This window comes from Nelumbo lutea, chromosome 1 (assembly GCF_056320005.1).
Source record: "Nelumbo lutea isolate HS-2025 chromosome 1, American lotus-T2T, whole genome shotgun sequence".
Taxonomy (NCBI): Eukaryota; Viridiplantae; Streptophyta; class Magnoliopsida; order Proteales; family Nelumbonaceae; genus Nelumbo; species Nelumbo lutea.
The window spans coordinates 206,087,750-206,106,333 of NC_142684.1; the positions used below are offsets into that span (position 1 = coordinate 206,087,750).

General features: G+C 40.1%; 1 protein-coding gene across 3 annotated transcripts in view; it reads left to right on the plus strand.

The window, feature by feature from the left end:
* ALG12 (homolog of asparagine-linked glycosylation 12) overlaps positions 1-18,584 on the plus strand; it is a 110,330-nt gene that overhangs the window by 5,479 nt on the left and 86,267 nt on the right. For all 3 annotated transcript variants that reach the window (XM_088962527.1, XM_088962529.1, XM_088962528.1), the window contains exons 6-8: positions 5,850-5,905; positions 15,964-16,081; positions 17,987-18,045. In XM_088962527.1, the coding sequence (XP_088818653.1) occupies positions 5,850-5,905; positions 15,964-16,081; positions 17,987-18,045 (233 nt within the window). The remainder of the gene's footprint in view (positions 1-5,849; positions 5,906-15,963; positions 16,082-17,986; positions 18,046-18,584) is intronic.

The window sequence follows — 18,584 nt, forward strand, 5'->3', positions numbered from 1 at the left end:
GGATAATCACGTTTCGGAGTGAGGAGTTGATGGAATTCTTAGAGGAGCTGATAGGCAGATTTTCGATGTCGGTAAAGCTGAGGAATGTGACTGATAATTTTACTTGGGTGATAACAAATGTTTATGGGATGAATTCTTATAGGGAAAGGAATGAAATGTGGGAAGAATTGGCAGCTGTTAGAGGTTTGTGGCAAGGACTATGGTGCGTGGGAGGTGATTTCAATGTGATTAGACACACAAATGAATCAAATAATGCACAACAAAGGGTGACCACTAGCATGAGGAGGTTTAACAGCCTTATGGAAGCCTTGGAACTGAAAGAAATTATGACAAGGCAGAATAAATTTACATGGACCAATTGTTAGGAAAGTCCTATTCTATCTAAATTAGACAGATTCCTAGTGTCACAAGACTAGGAGGAGCATTGGGGGAATTTGTTAGGTAGGATATTACCTAGACTCACATCGGACCACTGGCCAATTTGTCTTGATCAATAGGTAATGGGGGTGGGCCAAAGCCCTTTCGGTTTGAAAATATGTGGCTTATAGCTCTGGGCTTTGTGCAAAAGATTAGAAACTGGTGGGAGGAGGACACCTCTGAGACTAGATGAGAAGGGGTTAGGTTTCATAGAAAGCTTAATAATTTGAAAGAAAAAAAAAATAAAGGAGTGGAATTCCAATAAGTTTGGGAGGATTAAAGAAAGAAAATCCAGCTTGATTAGTTGGATTGAAGAGATTAATATAATTATAGAAAAGAAGAGGCAGGACAAATGGGCATGGGAGAGGAGGAGAGGGCAAACTTGAAAAAAGAGTTGGAAGCCACTAATGAGAGAGGAGCTGTCATGGAAACAAAAGTCAAGAGAAAGGTGGATAAACGAAGGTGATGGGAACACTAGATTTTTTTTCATGTGGTTGCAAATGGAAGGAGAAGAAAAAAAATTTATTTCCATGCTAGAATTGGAAGGTGGAGCCACCATCACACAACAAGATGACACTGTAAAGGCTTTAGTGGACCACTTCAAATTAATCTATAGAAGGCTAGTGGTGAGGACATGGATCTTAGAGGGTATGACATGGCCAGTTTTGGAAAGCACATCGACTAGAGAACTAGAAAAAAGGTTTGAGATGGAGGAAGTGAAGGAAGCTATCTTCTCCATGGATAGGTCCAAGGCAGTAGGACTTGATGGCTTCACCATGGCCTTTTACCAAGATTGTGGGGTGTGGCTAAAGGAGGATTTAATGAAAGTCTTTGAGGAATTTTATCATAGAGGGATTATCAACAGGGAGTTAATGCTACTTTTATCCAAGGTTCAAAGTATTGATACGTATCGGGAGCTTCCTTATACACCTCTAAACAGTATTTGAAAAAAAACTACCGATACAACCCAATATGTCTCTATCGGCATATCGGGCGTATTGATGTTTTTAACCTTGCTTTTATTGCTTTGATTCCTAAGAAATCGGGAGCCTGTCACCCCAAGGACTTTAGACCCATTAGCCTAGTGACAAGTTAATACAAAATCATAGCCAAGGTTCTCTTCATCCGCCTAAAAAAGGTCCTCCATCAATTTTGTCATAGTATCAAGGAGCCTTTATTCAAGAGAGACAGATTTCAAATCAATTGCTCATTACAAATGAATGTGTAGAGGAGTTCAAGAAGGCTGGAAAGAAAGATATTGTTTGCAAATTGGATCTAGAAAAAACTTACGATCTTATGGACTGGGGTTTCTTGATTGAAGCTTTGAGCAAATGTGGCTTTGGTGCAAGATGGTGCAAGTGGATCAGAGGATGCTTAAAATCTTGCTACTTTTCAGTCTTGGCAAATGGGGTAGTCAAAGATTTTTTTGGTGATGTGAGAGGTGTGAGACAAGGGGATCCACTATCACCTTTTCTATTCACTACTGTTGTGGAGGTGTTTAGAAGATTGATTACAAAAGTGGATGAAGTGGGTCTCTTAAGCGGGTGAAGAGCGGGGAGAGATAGATTGGTGGTATCCCATCCTCAGTTTGTAGAAGACATCATTATATTTTGTGAGGGGGAGGGTGAGGAAGAGGCTAGGAATCTGAGGATGTTATTGAGCTTGTTTGAGAAGTTGATGAATTTGAAGGTTAATCTCAATAAAAGTGTAGTGGCTAGGGTTAATATGGGGTAGGAGGAGATTGAGGTGTGGGCAAGGGAATTAAGGTGTGTGTCTAGTTGACAAATCTGTTGGGAGGTCTTCCATGGTGCAACCAACACTTGTGATATACTACAGAGTACAGAGAAAGAGACCTGAATGGTGCCTTTCTCCAAGTTGGTGCTACTTGTGTGAATCTAAAGGTGAATCTGCTCATCACATTTTCCTTTCCTGTTTGTTTGCTTGTGGTATATGGGATTGGTTTTTTTCTCTTTAGGTGCATGTGGAATACTCTACACAGATTAGACAGGTTGTTTGATGTTTTTGCTTTCAGTTGGCCAAAAAGGAGGGGAAGACTAATGTGGAGGTGTACAAGGGAAGCAATAATCTGGACTTTATGGGAGGAAATAAATAAACATATCTTTGACGAAAAGAAAAGGAACAAGGAAGCATTAATCGAAGGGATTACGGCAAAAGTGGCTTTCTGGGTTTAGACATTGGAGTTGTTTTCAGTTTTTTTTGTTGATGACATAATAAGGAACTAGAGAACAAATTATGGTGGACATGAAGGGAGAAGTGAGAGGTTGGAAGATAGGAAGTAACGGTATTAAGGTGACTCACCTACAGTTTGGTGATGACCTAATAATCTTTTGTGAAGGGGGTGATAGGAGAACAGTAAGGAACCTCAAATCTCTAATAAAGCACTTTGAGAGAGTCTCCAATCTAAGAATAAACATGGATAAGAGTTGCGTGGTGGGTGTGAATATGGATGAGAGGGTTATTGAGTCTGTGGTTGAGTGTCTAGGTTGTCCCATTTCCTCCTGACCCTTACAGTATTTAGGTCTACCTCTAGGATCCAACCCTAAGGAGAGCACCTTTTGGGCCCCAATTTTGGAAAAGTTTGAGAAAAGATTAGCTTTGTGGAAGAGGAACTATATTTCTTTAGGGGGTAGAGTAACATTACTGAGAGCTTCCCTAGCAAATCTGCCGATTTATTACTTCTCTGTTTTCAGGATTCCTGTTAGGGAGGCCAAGAAGTTGGAAAGATTAATGAGAAATTTTCTTTGGGAGCCAAGGGAGGAAAAAAAAGGATCAAATAATAAATTGGGGAATAGTTTGTAGGAGGAAGGAGGAGGGTGGGTTGGGTCTAGGGAATTTAGTTTTAAAGAATAAAGCTCTCTTAGGAAAATGGCTGTGGAGGTGGCCCATAGAACGGGAGAGGCTGTGGCATGAGATGATAGATAGTATACATGGCAGTTTGGAAAATGGATGGGATGCTGGGGTATCGCGTCGAGCCACGTTGGCAACTCCTTGGAAAGCAATTCTGAGCATCCTCCCTCAATTCCTCAATTTTATCAGGTATGATGTCAGCTCTGGTACTTCTGTTTTGTTTTGGGAAGACATCTGGGTGGGCAATTCTGCTCTTAAGGACATTTTCCCTTCTCTCTATTCCCTTTCTCTCTACAAGGATAAAGCAATCTCTAACTTTCCTCCACCTGTTTCTCCATCCTCTCTGAATTGGGACTTTGGGTTTCGTAGGGGCTTGAGGGATCATGACTCTCTTGTGTTTCAGACCTTTTGTCACTACTTAAAAGCGTTTTTCTGGACCCCCTCAGATTTGATGTGAGACTATGGTCCCCTCATCCAAAAGGTTACTTCACGTGTGCCTCTTTCTTTAAGTCCCTTAGCTCTTTCCCAAGATAGTTGGGTTTTCCAACTAAGGAGATCTGGTCTAGACCTTCACCTCCTAAAATTATTATTTTCTGTTGGGAGGTGTTCTATAGGAAAATCAACACTGTAGACTACTTGCAGAAGAGAAGGCCTTCCATGTGTTTGTTTCCTAATTGGTGTGTACTTTGCAGGGATAATGGTGGTGATTGCTCCCACTTACTTTTAACCTGTTTTTTTTTTTTTTTTTCCTACTGCTATTTGGGGTTGGATCTTTGCCTTGTTTGGGTGCAGGTGGAATTTGACTACAGCCGTAGATCAGCTCTTTGACCCTTCCTTCTTTGTGGCCCACAAAAACTGGTAAAACAATGTGGAGGTGCATTAGAGCTGTTGCTTTGTGGACAATTTGGAAGAAAGAAATGCGAGGCTTTTCCAAGAGGAGAGAAATATTCAGACTGTAAAGGATTGTATTTTGACTAGGGCAATCCACTGGCTGAGATCTTTGGACTCCTTTCACACATTCTCTTTTGATGACATTTGGAGGAATTGGATAGTTGTGGCTAGTAGTAATACCAGGAAGGACAGGGTACCAGCTATGTGGGTGCCTCCTTCTGAAGGTTGGACAAAGTTGAATTTTGATGGTAGCAGCCAAGGCAACCCAGGTCCCTCAGGGATAGGAGGGGTGCTGAGAGATAAAGACAGCAATATTTTAGCCTTATTCTCAGGCTCCGTGGGTATAGGAGATTCTATTAGAGCTAGCTTCTAGTGGCGGTACAAGGTATTCAGATTGCAGACCAGTTAGGAGTTCATAATCTGCTGATTGAAGGAGATTCCAAATTTGTTGTGGGTTGGTTGAAAAATCCAGATTCAGTTGTTTGGTGCTACAGGGACCTTCTGAGGAAAGTTAATTGGTTTTCAAGGAACATGACTGTTAATTCTCAGTGGGTGGGTAGAATAGCTAATACCATAGCGGATGGGTTAGCTAAGCAAGGGGCATCAAAGGAACATTTATTCTGGGCAGCTCTGTAAATTTCTGTTTCCTAGTCTGATGTAATACAATGTTGTTGTTTAGGAGAGGTACCGGCTCGTGCCTCTCCTTGGGCAGTCTGTATTGTATTATCATATTGTTCTTTTTTGAATAAAATATCACTCATTTATCAGAAAAAAAGGAACTGGAGAACAATTGCAGCCTCAACTTCAGCCAAGAGGAAGGCACTAAAGGTTTGGGATCCCCCAGAGTTAGGATCCCTGAAATTAAACTTTGACGGAAGCAGCTTTGGGGATCCGGGTCTGTCTGGAATTGGAGGGGTTTTAAGAAATGAAAGTGGAGTGATTGTGGGCATGTACTCAGGCCCCATTGGATTGTGTGATTCTGTAACAGCAGAACTGAATGCAGAAAACTATGGAGATGGGGGTGAGAAAGCTAATAGTTGAAGGTAACTCTAATACAGTAATAAGTTGGTTGAAACAGAATGAGAAGATTCCTTGGTTTTTTAGAAACAAAATCAAATAATTCAGGGGGTTCTCAAGGGACATGCCAGCTGATAATTCAATGGACTCCTAGGTTGGCAAATGGTCTAGCTGACCAACTAGCAAAGCAAGGGGTAAATAGGGCACTGTGTTTTTGGGCTCAGTTGTAAGACTGAATATTAAATTGTCTTTGTATTTTCTTGGAGGTAGCCGAGGCTGCCTTTGATTTGTACTTTCCTCTTTCTCTAAGTAATAAAATTTTATTTTGATGCTGATAAAAAAAAAGAAAGTAATGTACAAAGTAAAAGGAATAGAAAAAGAATGGTACAGCAAGAATGAAAAAAATTACAATTCAGCACTCATTATCTCTCTCTACACCCCATACCCATAACTCTTTGACCCTATTGAAGGTGGGATTCAACCCGACGTATCTGTCTCTCTTCCAGAACCATCCAAGGACCCTACCAACTCATCCAGTTGTCACCTTTATATGCTTCATTTTGTTGACCATATTTTATTCCGTGTTTATATGCATATATATTTGGTTTTATGAATTTCTTCAAACTCATGTTTTAGATTCTACTGCTTTTGTCCAGTTCGTTTGGTGTTAGGCTGCATTGTCTTGTCAACATTGCACTTTTTACGCAATCAGGTATGGTTTTAATTTTTTTTCCTGTGTTCACATGTTAATCTTTTTGATTGCTTACTCAGGAATTTATTTAAAACGAGAGAGGATTTCACCCTTATTAGAAGTTTTGGTTTTATCAGATGAAATGCTCTTAATGGTCAGTCTCCACCAATGTCAAGGTTGCCCAGAAGATTTTTATTCTGGGGGAGTGGGAAGAAAATCTGGAAGATTTGTCTTAGTAATTTGTTTTTTCTTTTATAGGGCTTATGTTTTTGTGTTAGCTAGACCTGTGTATTTACCAGTGTTTTTCTTTATCAATAAACTTTTATTTTTATTTTATTATACCGGGGCGGGGGGATGCAACAAACAACTACAAAATACATAGTTTCAAAAGTTTATCCTGGAGCTTATGTTTGAGGTCATAGTTTTTAAGGTACCAAGTCGAGGCTGGGAAACAAAGGAGCACCTTCTTGCCTAGGCGATGAATTTTATTATATAAAAAAATCGGTTGATTTTAGTTTTCTCTATTATTTTATGAATTATCTTTTTTACTCTAGGTGGTGTAACAAGTGGAAGACATTGAAAGTGAATTGACATGAAAGAACCAAACACTAAAACAAAATTTCATAGCCTATGAAAAACTAAGGGATGGATCTTTATTTTGTTAATGTGAGAGGGAGATACCAGGACGATATATATATGTGTGTGTGTGTGCGTGCGTCGAAGAATAGGAAAAAACAAACATATGAAGGAAAATTTGTGTTAGTCAAAGGGATGAGGGCATTATTTTGAATGCAACAAAGATATAGAGAATATGAAAGAGTGTTAATTGTAAAAGGGAACAAAATGTAGAGGCAGACTCTTATTCTGGTAACAGTTATAAAGATAGAGAGGATTGATCATAAAGGATTTAAAAGAAACCAAATAACAGGAAAAACCCATTATATGGTTCTCTAAGTTGAAACTTGTTCTTTCTTGATTATCTTTTACATAAAAGCATTACACTTCCTATATGCAAACACCAAGGTGAGGGGCAAGGTGGTCCCAAGAAATTGATTTATTACTTAGAAATCATCTTGATAGCCATGTTTTAGCTATTAGCTTAACACCTATATTTTGTACAGGCCTTTTTAAAAAAAAAATTATGATCGCTACTAGTCTTTTTTTTTTTTTTTGATCAATAACAATAAACTTTATTAAAGATATGAAACTATGTGAAGCTTAGGTACAAAGGGAGGTAAAAAGACTTAACTCCCCATCAAAGAGTACAAGGAAAAAATAAAAAATTAGCCCAAAAAATCGAATCCCTATTCACCCCTTGCTTTGCTAACCCATCAGCAAAGGAATTAGCAGTCCTCTTCACCCAATTGTAATTAACCACCATATCCCTACTCAGTAATATAAATTTATTCTTCTCATTGTCATAATTCCATAAGCTACCGTCTCCCCCTTTTAGCCACCTAATCATCACCTCCGAGTCATCTTCAAGGACCAAACATCTGATGTTCAGCTCCCTTGCTCTTTTGATGCCTTCTAGGGCTGTGAGGATCTCAGCCCTAAGAGAGTCTCCTTCCCCAATTGGGCCTGAAAACGTTGCAATAATAGCCCCCACCTCATTCATGAATACTCCCCCAATCCCAGAAGGCCCTGGGTTCCTTAAACAACTGCCATCAAAATTCAGTTTTATGAATCCAGAAAGAGGAGGGAAGCACAAAGGACCACAACTCCTCTTACAGAGGGTAGAGGAAGCTATCTCCTTCAAATTTCTCACAAAATCAGCCACAGAATAATCTGAGAATAGTTCCATAGTTTTCAACCAATGTGCCACCCTTAATAGAATTAAATCTAATAAGTTTCCGATGGTTCTTTCCTTGTCTGAAAATATTCGTGAGTTTCTTTCTTCCCACAGAGTCCAACACACTGCAGCCCTGATGCTTCTCCACATAGTCTTCCCTCTCTTCTTTGGCCATCTGAAAAAGGAGGGAGAGAACAAGCTTTGGACACTCCCAAGGGGTATCCAAACACACCCAAAAAGGGAAAAGACCCACTCCCAAACTGATTTAGCAACCGAACAAGTAATCATAAGGTGGTAACCAGTTTCCATCAACTTTACAGAGAGTACATCTATTAGGAAGTAGACAAGAGTTGGGTCTCTTCTTTTGAAGTAGGTCATTTGTGTTAATTCTTTCCAGAAAAGTTTCCCAGCAAAAACTACCAACCCGAGGAGGAATGGGTCTACTCCAAATTTCTTTAACCGGGAAAGACAACCCAATGGGATCAGAAGGCTGAGTTAAAATCTCAAAAAAATGAGGTACAAGAGAAAACACTTGAAAAGGAGGGAACCCAAACTCTGGTGTCCTCCTTATTGGGATCCAAGAAAACATTTTCAAGGATAGCTAACAAAGACAAAAGGTGGTCCAAGTCTGCATCCCTAATTGCCCTTCTTAGACCTAGGTTCCACCCAAACCCTGAAGGAGAGTCTAAGGGCTTAAGAAGGAAGAAATGGGTTCATTTTTCAAATCAGAAAGAGCATACAAAGAGGGAAATTGGCCCATCGGAGGTGAGTCCTCGACCCAAAGTTGTTCCCAAAATTTTATTTTATTATTGGAGTTAAGACCATACTTGATACAAGGGGAAAAACTGGAAGCAGATTGTGTATGGCTGACCAAGGAGAGGCGGTTGTAGTCATTGCCAAGATTCCAGGTTCCCAACCATTGTTTTCCAACCCATGTATGCTAGCCAAAATCTTTGTCCACAACTTGTCTCTTTCCAACGGAAATCTCCATAACCATTTCCCCAACAAAGCCCTGTTCCTCTTCCTAACATTCCCAATCCCTAGACCTCCTAGCTTTTTACCTCTAGTTACCACCTCTCAACTCACCCTATGGTCCCGCTTCTCCTCTCCAGGCTTCCACAAGAAATCCCTCATAAGCTTTTCCAAAGTGTTAGAGACCTTTGTGGGGATCTTAAACACTGATAGGAAATACATAGGAAGATTAGCTAGGGTTGATCTAATCAAAGTGATTCTACCCCCCAAGGAAAGATAATTTTTCCTCAAAGAAGCAAGCCTTTTCCCAAATCTCTCCACTACCGGGTTCCAAAAGCTTACCTTCTTAGGGTTATCACCCAGGGGGAGGCCTAGGTAAGCCATCGGCCAATCCGAGGTTGCACACCCTAACACATCTGCATGCTCTCTAAGCTCCCTCTCCTCCAAATTCACACCCGCCAAACTACTCTTATCCAAATTCACCTTGAGATTAGATACCCGCTCAAAGAGTTGTATTGCCAATTTTAGGTTCCAGATCCACTCAATGTCCCCACCTTCGCGAAAAAGGATTGTGTCATCTGCGAACTGCAGATGAGTAAGACGTATCTCCTCCCTTCCTACTCTCCATCCTTTTATTAAATTCCTTGAATCTGCTCTCTGAATCAATCTCCCAAGTACAACAACAATCAGAGTGAAGAGGAAAGGGGATAGTGGATCACCTTGTCTTATTCCTTTTGAGGCGGGGAAGAAATCCACCACAGTTCCATTCACCAAGATAGAGTAGTGGCAGCTTCTAATACAACCCCAAATCCACTTACACCAACTGTCTCCAAAGCCAAAACTTTTCAACACCTCCAATCAAAAAGACCAATCAACCATGTCATAAGCCTTCTCCAAGTCCAGTTTACACATCACTCCCTTCTTGGATTTCCTAAAGCTCTCTAGACTCTCATTAGCAATCAAGATTTGATCGGTGATTTGTCTTCCCATCACAAAAGCACCTTGGTTAGGTGCAATTATGGAAGGAAGAACCTTCTTTAATCTTAGAGACAACACTTTTGCGATTATCTTGTACAAACTGTTTACTAAACTAATAGGTTTGAAGTCCCTTGGTTGTGATGCCTCTTTCTTCTTAGGAACCAGAGCAATGAAAGTGGAGTTCAAGCCCGGGTTGATTATTCCCCTCCTGTGGAACTCCTCAAACACTGACCCAATATCTTTCTCCACAATACCCCAACAATCTTGATAAAAAGCCATTGTGAATCTGTCCAGACCTGGAGCTTTTGTTCAATCCATTGAAAATATTGCTTCCTTTATCTCCTCCAATTCAAATCTCCTTTCTAACTACTCTCTGTTTTCTGGACTTAGAGTCGGCCAATCCAAACCCTCCAACCAGATCCTTTCATTTAAAGGTCTTCTGAAAATAGATTTGAAATGGCTAACGAAGGCTTCTGCTATTTCTACCAGGTGGAAATGATTGTTCCTTCAACTTCCAATTTTGAAATGAAATTCTTCTTTCTTCTACCATTTGCCACTGAGTGAAAGAACCTGGTGTTTCTATCCCCCTCCTTCAACCACTTGCACCTAGATTTCTGCCTCCAACTTATTTCTTCCTTAATCAAAAGATCCTCCAATTGCTTCCTTAAGCTCCATCTCCTTTCTCTGTCTTCTTTCTCCAACAAAACCCCTTCCTTCCTTCATATCCAACTATTCTATCTGCTCTACCAACACCTGTTTCCTTTCCTCTACTCTCCCAAACTCCAACCTGTTCCACTCCTTTATTTGGGATTTTAAGAACTGAAGGTTTTTATGGAACCTCATTCCTTCCCACTTTACTAGCGGATTATAATGCTGCCACCATTCCTTGACTTTCTCAATGAATCCTGGGTGGATCAACCACATGTTTTCAAACCTGAACGGGGCAGGACCATCGCCTCCCAATTCCTCCTTACACATTACTATAGGCCAGTGGTCTGAGGTAAGCCTCGAAAGCACCCTAGAGCAATGTTCCTCCCAATCCATTGAAAAGAGAAACCTGTCCAGCTTAGAGCAAATTGGGCTTGATTGGAGGTTGGACCAGGTGAAGGTATTGTTAAGCATTTGAAGTTCTTTGAGCTCAAACGTATCCACAAACTGATTGAAGCTCCTCATACTTGTTGTCACTCTCTGTCTAGGGTTGTTGGTTTCCTCTATGAATCTCACTACATTAAAATCCCCTCCTAGACACCACGGTCCTTCCCAAAGGCCCCTAATATCACTCAACTCTTCCCATAGTTTCTTTCTCTGCCTATAGTCATTGGGGCCATAAACATTTGTTAGTACCCATTCGAAACCATCTTCCACTTGCCTGAACTTCAAAGAAACAGAATGATCACCTATCAACTCCTCCAATCCTATCACCAAAATCTACTTGGGCCCTTCCCTTCTGTTCCCTCTGACCCCAAACTTCTTATCCCCCTCATATCTCTTTTTAATCTCTCAACCTCGTTCAATTTTCTTTTCTTGACCTTTCTATCCTCCTTTTTTTGTAGAAATGCTTTTAAATCATTTGGGTTCTTCAGTTTACACCCCAACTTTCCCACAAATTCTGCCACTGAATCTTCCCTACAAATCTCCTTTTTGTCTAGCTTTCCAACTTCTCCACAACTAACCTTCTCCTCATTCCTTTTCTCTTTCACTCCACTAGGCACTCTTTCTGTCCCATTTATACCCTCCCTTTGCAGTTCATTCCTCTCCACTTCACCCATTATCCTCTCAATTATCCCCCAGATCCTTTTATCCCTGCCATGTATTCCCACTAGTGTCTCCCCCTCCTCCCCTTGTAATCTCATTGTGGCTTCCTGTCCATGGGCCTTTGACTCCAGGTTGGAAAAGGAATCTGGAACAATGGACACAGAACACTCATCAGTAGCAAAAACTGAATTGACAGGGTTGCCAGAGTTATCTGGTTTCAACTGAGGGTTGTAGGAAAAGAACAATTGGAGCTTTCTGTCTCCTCGGGTTGGAAGGAAATATTCCCCGTCACATGGTTTACACAAATGCCTTTTTCTTTACCCGGTTGTCCACCGATGTACCCTTGTTCAGATCTGGGTTAGCGTGATCAAACACCTTAACGGCTATTTGCAAGGGGCTAAAGCTTGGTAAAGGTTTGTCCGAAATTGAGCTTTGGTGTACCCTGTTCAAGTTTACTGGAGTCTCCAAATCTGTCTTCTGTACGCCCATCGGATTTTCAAGAAAGAGCTGCTCTAGATTTAACTCCTCTCTGATCTGTCCTGCCTGGGGACCTCCTGCGGAGCCATCCAAACTTGCAGTCTTCTGAACTCCCCTCTTCATCACTCTCCGTGCTGCAACTTATCCATCCTTTGTCTTCCTCCTCTCTCTCTTCTAATTTACCCCTACAGTAATGCGGGTTTCGGCGATCATCAACACTGGAAATCTGCTCGCCACAGTCCGGATGAATGTTCCAGCTCAGGGGACGCTTTCCTCCACCTGTTCGCGTTTTCTGATAGCCATGAGAATCAAATTGATCAGCCTCGTCTTTTCTGGAAGAAGATAGACGGACATTTCCGTCTACAAACGTTTTTAGCTTGTCCCGCCCCACGTGATGACTTAAGTCGTCACGTGGCCCACTAACGGTGGTGAGTGGACCAAAAATTGGTTCGGCCATTCTAACACCTGGTTCGGAAGTGGTGGCCCTGTTAAGACGCGCCGAGTTGCAAACTCTTTTGGCCACATTAGCGTAGGAATGGCCACCTAAAGCTCTTGAATTTAATTTAAAAAAAATTGAATTAATTGCTTTTAAAGGAAGGCTTCGAGAGGTGGAAAAACCCTGCGACTGTTCATTTCTCCATTTACTCTGTCACGCGCAGCAGGTTGCTTCTCTAATCCTTGGGTGCCACGTGTGCTCCAGCCAACTGCCACACCATCATCCCCTACCTCTTGTCGTCTCTCCCAAAGAGACACCTCAACTTCCGTTGCCAGCCAAACCTTATACCAGGCTCCCTCTGAAAGAATTTCGAGAGCACGAGGCAAGTTCTCAGGCTTCAGCCCTGCAACTCTGATCTCCGCTGCACGCAAACTTCTCAAGTTCAGCTCCAGAAGGACACCCCTTAGGGCGTCTAACGATTCTTCCCAAGGTCTGTTCATTCCAGAGATTAAGAGGTAGTCCGAGGAGTTTGATCCAGAAGCTGCAGTCCTTTAGCACAACTTCGTTGCATAACGGAACCCAGTTTTGTATTTGTATCAGTCCTCCGTCTACTTGGACTGTATTGAAACTCAGTTTTTCATCACCTGTATTGAGGATGGCTTTCTTCTCATCAAAAGGCAGAACTACTGTATCACCTTCTAAGCCCAGTCTTTCAGCAACTGCATCTCAAACTTTCGTCCAATCCCTTACAGCCCTATCAGCCATTAACACCATTCTGTGTTCCTATTTGCCTCTCCCTTCTTCAAGTGCTAACTTTCAGATTCTAAATGAACTTGCTATCATAGTCTCTTGACAGCAGGGGCTTTGCTTCTTGCTCTGCTACGGGATGCCACAGCTTGTTGGAGCATCTTCAACCGTTTTGTTATCCAATCTTTCTACCGCCTTCCTTTCAATTTCCAAGAGAAAGGCCTGTATATTATTGGCGAAAGAAGTCCATCCTTGACCCCTCAGTCCTTCCGGTATGCATAATATTTGTTTCTTGTTAGTACCAAAGTATTCTGTTACCATGATAAACCATCCTCTCCCATTCCTTCTCAGAACCGTTTCAAACCTTTTCCCACAACACACCACTGCATTTTTCCACCCTTCTTCCTTGATAGTGTTTACTGTTCCATCAACAAAGCCTTTCAGCCAGTAGCAAGCCTCCTCTGGTAATAGTAACGTAGCCCTACTACCTTCCCTGATTTTCAGATAAGCCTTGCCTCTTGTCCCTCCCTGTTCGAACAGGAAGTGTTTAGCTTCAGTGCCCAGCTCCAACCTCCACTTCCCCACCGGCCGGAAGTTTCTCTGCTCTCGTTCCATCCCGAAAGGTTACCCACCTAGTGAGATTGCTACTAGTCTTTTTACAATAAAAAAATTATTTTATTAGAGAAAGGAAATCATCTGCAGCACCAGTAAGCAGAAGTCATCTGTTACAAGTTGAGGGGCTAGAAGAGCTAGGAGCAGGCCAAAATGGACATAGGTTGAAGTAGCAAGAAATGATTTAGAGGCTTATAATTTAACAACGGATATGGTACTGAACGGAACAGAATGGCGTAGCAGGATTCATATAGCCAAATTCATATGGTTGGGACAAGGCTTGGATGAAAATATGTTGTAGTCGCAGGCTCACAGCATACTACTGTAATAATCACTTGAGAGAAAATAATTGGTCATGAAGAGATTCAATTTTCCTTTATTTTATGCAATTTCTTCTTAAAATATCAATAAGATCGACACTGCAAATGAACTATTAAATTGGTAGGGGAAAGTGAAGAAGTGATGTGCAAGGTAGATACTGAAACAGAACTGTCCTGCTATTATTTCTTGGTGTCTGACACACAGAACAAACCCCTCCAGTTTGTGCCTTTTTCTTGTTTCCTCACCTTTTTGACTGAAATTGACACCTGAAACTCAGTAAGCATCTTAAAGTGTAATCCATCCAGCCTCGGTCTTTGATTGCAAGGCTCACTATACAGCTGCTTATAGAAGTTCACAATTGCCTTCTCTATCCCCTTTTCCTATTCCAGCAAATTTCCTTTAATTTGCAGCTTCTTAATGGAGTTCACCCTCCTTGTGTTGGCAATTATGTGAAAGAAAGCTGTATTATTGTCACATGATTTCAACCATAAAGCCCTAGAGTGTTGTTGTCCCCCCTTTCTTCCTGGTTGGTCAAAGAGTCATACTCTTCTTTTTTTCTATTTCCATTATCCTTTCTTTCCTCTGCTCTTCCCTTGGCTTCCCACTTTCCTCCCCAGGGTCGATGTTAGCAATGATTCTTAAACGTTCAGCCCTTCTTTTCTGATCATTTAAGGATCTATCCTGCTGCCAGTTCTTGGTCTTGCTCTTTAACCATTGTAATTTTTGCTCATGATATGGATTACTGCCCCTTCAAACGATGCTTTGGACTATCGTTTTTTGATATTTGCATCAAACCCATCTAAGCCTAGTAAACAGTGGTCTAATTGGTAAGGATGTGACATCTTCGACAGACCCTCTGTATCCAACTACACCGGAACATGATCAAAAACTACCCTTAGCAATGCTTCGGTGCTTCCTGAGAAGTATTAGAAAAAAGATCCTCCCATTCTTCCAAACAATGAAACCAGATGGGGACCTCATTATTAGACCAAGTGCACTTCACTCCATTGAGTGGGAGATTTTGTAGTTCCCACCTTTGAATGAACTTTAAGAATATTCTCATGCCTCTGTCTAATCTGCTACAGCCCTTCTTATCCTCAAGCCTTACTATAGCATTGAAATCACTGCCTATATAGCCCACGACCTTTCCCATTTACTCCTTATTGCACTCAACTCATTCCAAAAAAACATACTTCAAGGAGGTTTCAATAGGCCGTAAGCCACTGTTATCACCACTGCTGGCAAGTTGTTTTGCAAAGTAGAAGAGAAATGCCTTCTGGCATTCCAATGAACTACAACACTTCGAAGATATCACATTCATTGTTAGAAATCATATTGGTTTTTTCTTTTTAATTCAAAATTAGTAGAAAATATGTGGGGTGGGGGTCAGGGAGAGTAGAGAGGATCTGTTGATGTGGCACATGGCGTCTATCCTTTTACAATTATAATATAGATTAGGGGCCATTGCTTGCAGTAATGGTAAGATCTTGGACTGACAAGACAAGTGAGAAAGCAGGTTCAAGTCTTAGAGCTGCTACTTGGTACTAAAAATGCTGAAGGTTAGGTCCATATACAGTCCACTCTCTCAATACCCCAGATAGCTGGTACTGATATTGGGTAATGGCTCTTCTTTAGCATACATAACAATTCATATATTAAACTCCTATAACTGAAAAGCAGTAGCTTTGGGGCCTGACCTGTTGGAATAGTAGTTTTCCCCCCTTTGCTAGCCATTGATGGCTTGTGCTAGTAAGGTTTTGCCTCTGCACCTGATTTTGAGAGTGAGAGCTTGTATTACTTCATTACTTTTTTATAATTAGTCAAACGTTGGTTTAAAAGAATTGAAAAGCAATTATTTGACATTTATTTGTCCATTTACTCACTTCCATGATAATTCAAAGATCGTTGTGTGAGATGAGGTATTTTGAATATTGAATTATAAAATATACACCAATGCACTGATCTGGAACTACTCTTATGTCTGAGCAGGTTAGATGGAAATTTGGTGGCCAAGTTGAAGCCTTCTTTGTAATTTTGACAGCTTTTCAGTTCCACATGCTGTTCTATTGCACACGCCCTCTTCCAAACATATTAGCATTGGGCTTAGGTGATCACTTCTTGCAGCATAACTATACATTCCATTTTACTGCTGTTTTTCTTATAAAAGTACTATTTTGGTTTTCAGAAATTTGGAATCCATTTTGTACTATTGCCTAGTAAATGTGAAGTCATTGTGTGTTGATAGATATAAAGCTTGTGTAGTTGCACAGGGCATTCAGAAATTTGTTCTTTTATTTGTGACATTTTAGAAATGATAGAGTTCATTTCCATCATATTTTGGTTTAAGAGCCATTGTATGTTGATTATTTTATATTCGAGTTAAACTTGATTATATCATCTTAGGCTTCTCGTGTGCAAGTGGCAAAGTCTCTTGTTTTTGGCACATATTTAGAAATGATAGAGTTCATTTCCATCATATTTTGATTTAAGAGCCATTGTATGTTGATTATTTTATATTCGAGTTAAACTTGATTATATCATCTTAGGCTTCTCGTGTGCAAGTGGCAAAGTCTCTTGTTTTTGGCACATATATTGGTAGGTATGGACTAAAATAAGACCCAAGAATGTTGCTTGGAGCAGAGCATTGTGTAGTAAAGAAATAAGTCCAAAAAATTTTTGTGATAGAAATGTGAGTATTGAGATGGGTGAATGAAAAAACTATAAAGAATAAGGTCAGAAATGAACTCATTTGAAAGAACCTAGGACTGGCTCAAATAGGTGATAAAGTGAGGGAAAGTAGACTAAGATAGTTTGGTCATATGCATAGAAGACCATCTACAACACCTGTAAGAAGTGATCTGTCACAAGTGGAAGGGGCTAGAGGAGCTAGGGGCAGACCACAAGAAGAAATGGATTGAGGTAGTAAGAAATGATTTAAGGATTCATAATTTGACAGTGGATATGATGCTTAACAGAATGGAATGGTGAAATAGGATTTTTTGATTAATGAATGGTGAAATAGGACTCATGTAGGCAACCCTATAGTTGAGACAATGCGTAATGCATAGATGATGATACAGAAACATGAATCCTATTTCGCCATTACGTTCTGTTCAGTGCCCTTCCGACAAGTTTGTAAAAAACATAAATAATCTTACAATTGGTTTATGATTCAATTCAATTCAACTTTCTCTATGATTTATGGTATATATACAATATTCGGAACATTGTTAGAGTGGTGTTGGATACTTGGATTAGGATTTTTTTACAAGCCTAACCCTTGCTTTTAGCCATTTTGGCTTTGGTTATTAGATTAGTTCCTATTGTTTTGAAAATCATTACCATCTTTGTTATAATCCTGCAAGAAATAATGGTGTTTGTTGCTTTTTTTTTTTTGATCAATAACACTTTCATTAAATCATCAGTAAAGAATTTACAAGAGGAAGACAAACACACTTATCTTCCAAGAGCCACAAAGAGCCTCATGAAAGGAAAAAAGAAAATAGGACACTAAAGTTATAGCTTAGCCCAAAACAGTGAATCCCTTTCTGCCCCTTGTTTAGCTAAACCGTCAGCTTGGGAATTAGCCGATCTTTTAACCCAACATGTCTTAACTTCCATCTCCCGCACCAGCCACTTGAATTTCCTCCTCTCGTTATTGTACTTCCATAAACCATTTTGATCTTTAGTCAGCCACCCTATCACCACCTCTGAATCCCCTTCAATTATGAGTTTCTTGATGTTCAACTCCTTAGCTTTCCTCCTGTCGTTATTAATTCATGGTGTTTGTTGCTTTTATTAATAAAAAGATAAAAATGAGGCAGTTGCAAGTCATTTTGTGTTGATAATTGGTGGTAACTTCCCCTAAAAAAGAGAAATCTAGCTATATGTTTTAGTTTTAGATGGGAATCTTTAACTTCTTTAAATAAAGTCATTTTTTGTTGATAATGTCTACTTCAAAAATCTGTAGTCTTTCCACAACAGAGACTTAAACTTTCACATTCATATGCAGTCAACTTGGCTTATGGCTTTTGGTTGAGGGGGAACTTTCCTGCTACTTTGAAGTATCTGGTATTGATTCTCAAACTTTTGAAAATTGAGGTTCTGTCTGTGGTACCTTTTTTTGTTGATAATAAGTTGTTCATTATTTGTCCTGATTGTTATACTAGAACAATTATTGTTGCATGGATATGGATGTGCTTTAAGAACTGCTTATGTTATGCTATCATAAAAGCAAGTATATAATTCATGGAAGAAGAAGCCAAGAGTCCTCCTCGAACCAGTTGCAATTTTATAATTTATAGTTGATTTAGAGTTTGATAGTTTTATTTTCCTTTTTTTTTTTTTTTGAGAAAAAGGTAGAGTTTGATAGTTTCGAGTTTTTTTTTTTTTTCAAAGTTATTTTTTAGTTTGTTGGTGTTTATTTGTGAGGCAGAGAGAGAAGACAAAGAGAAAGCCAAGAGTTCAGATTTGTTAGGGTTGATTAGTATGATCGAACCAACCTAGAAAGAAAGAATTTATATTAAACAAGTGAATGGACAAGATTGTCCTTACAAAGGAAATAAAGGTATAGTGCTGTATACTATTGTACATGCCTACTAGTTTACAAT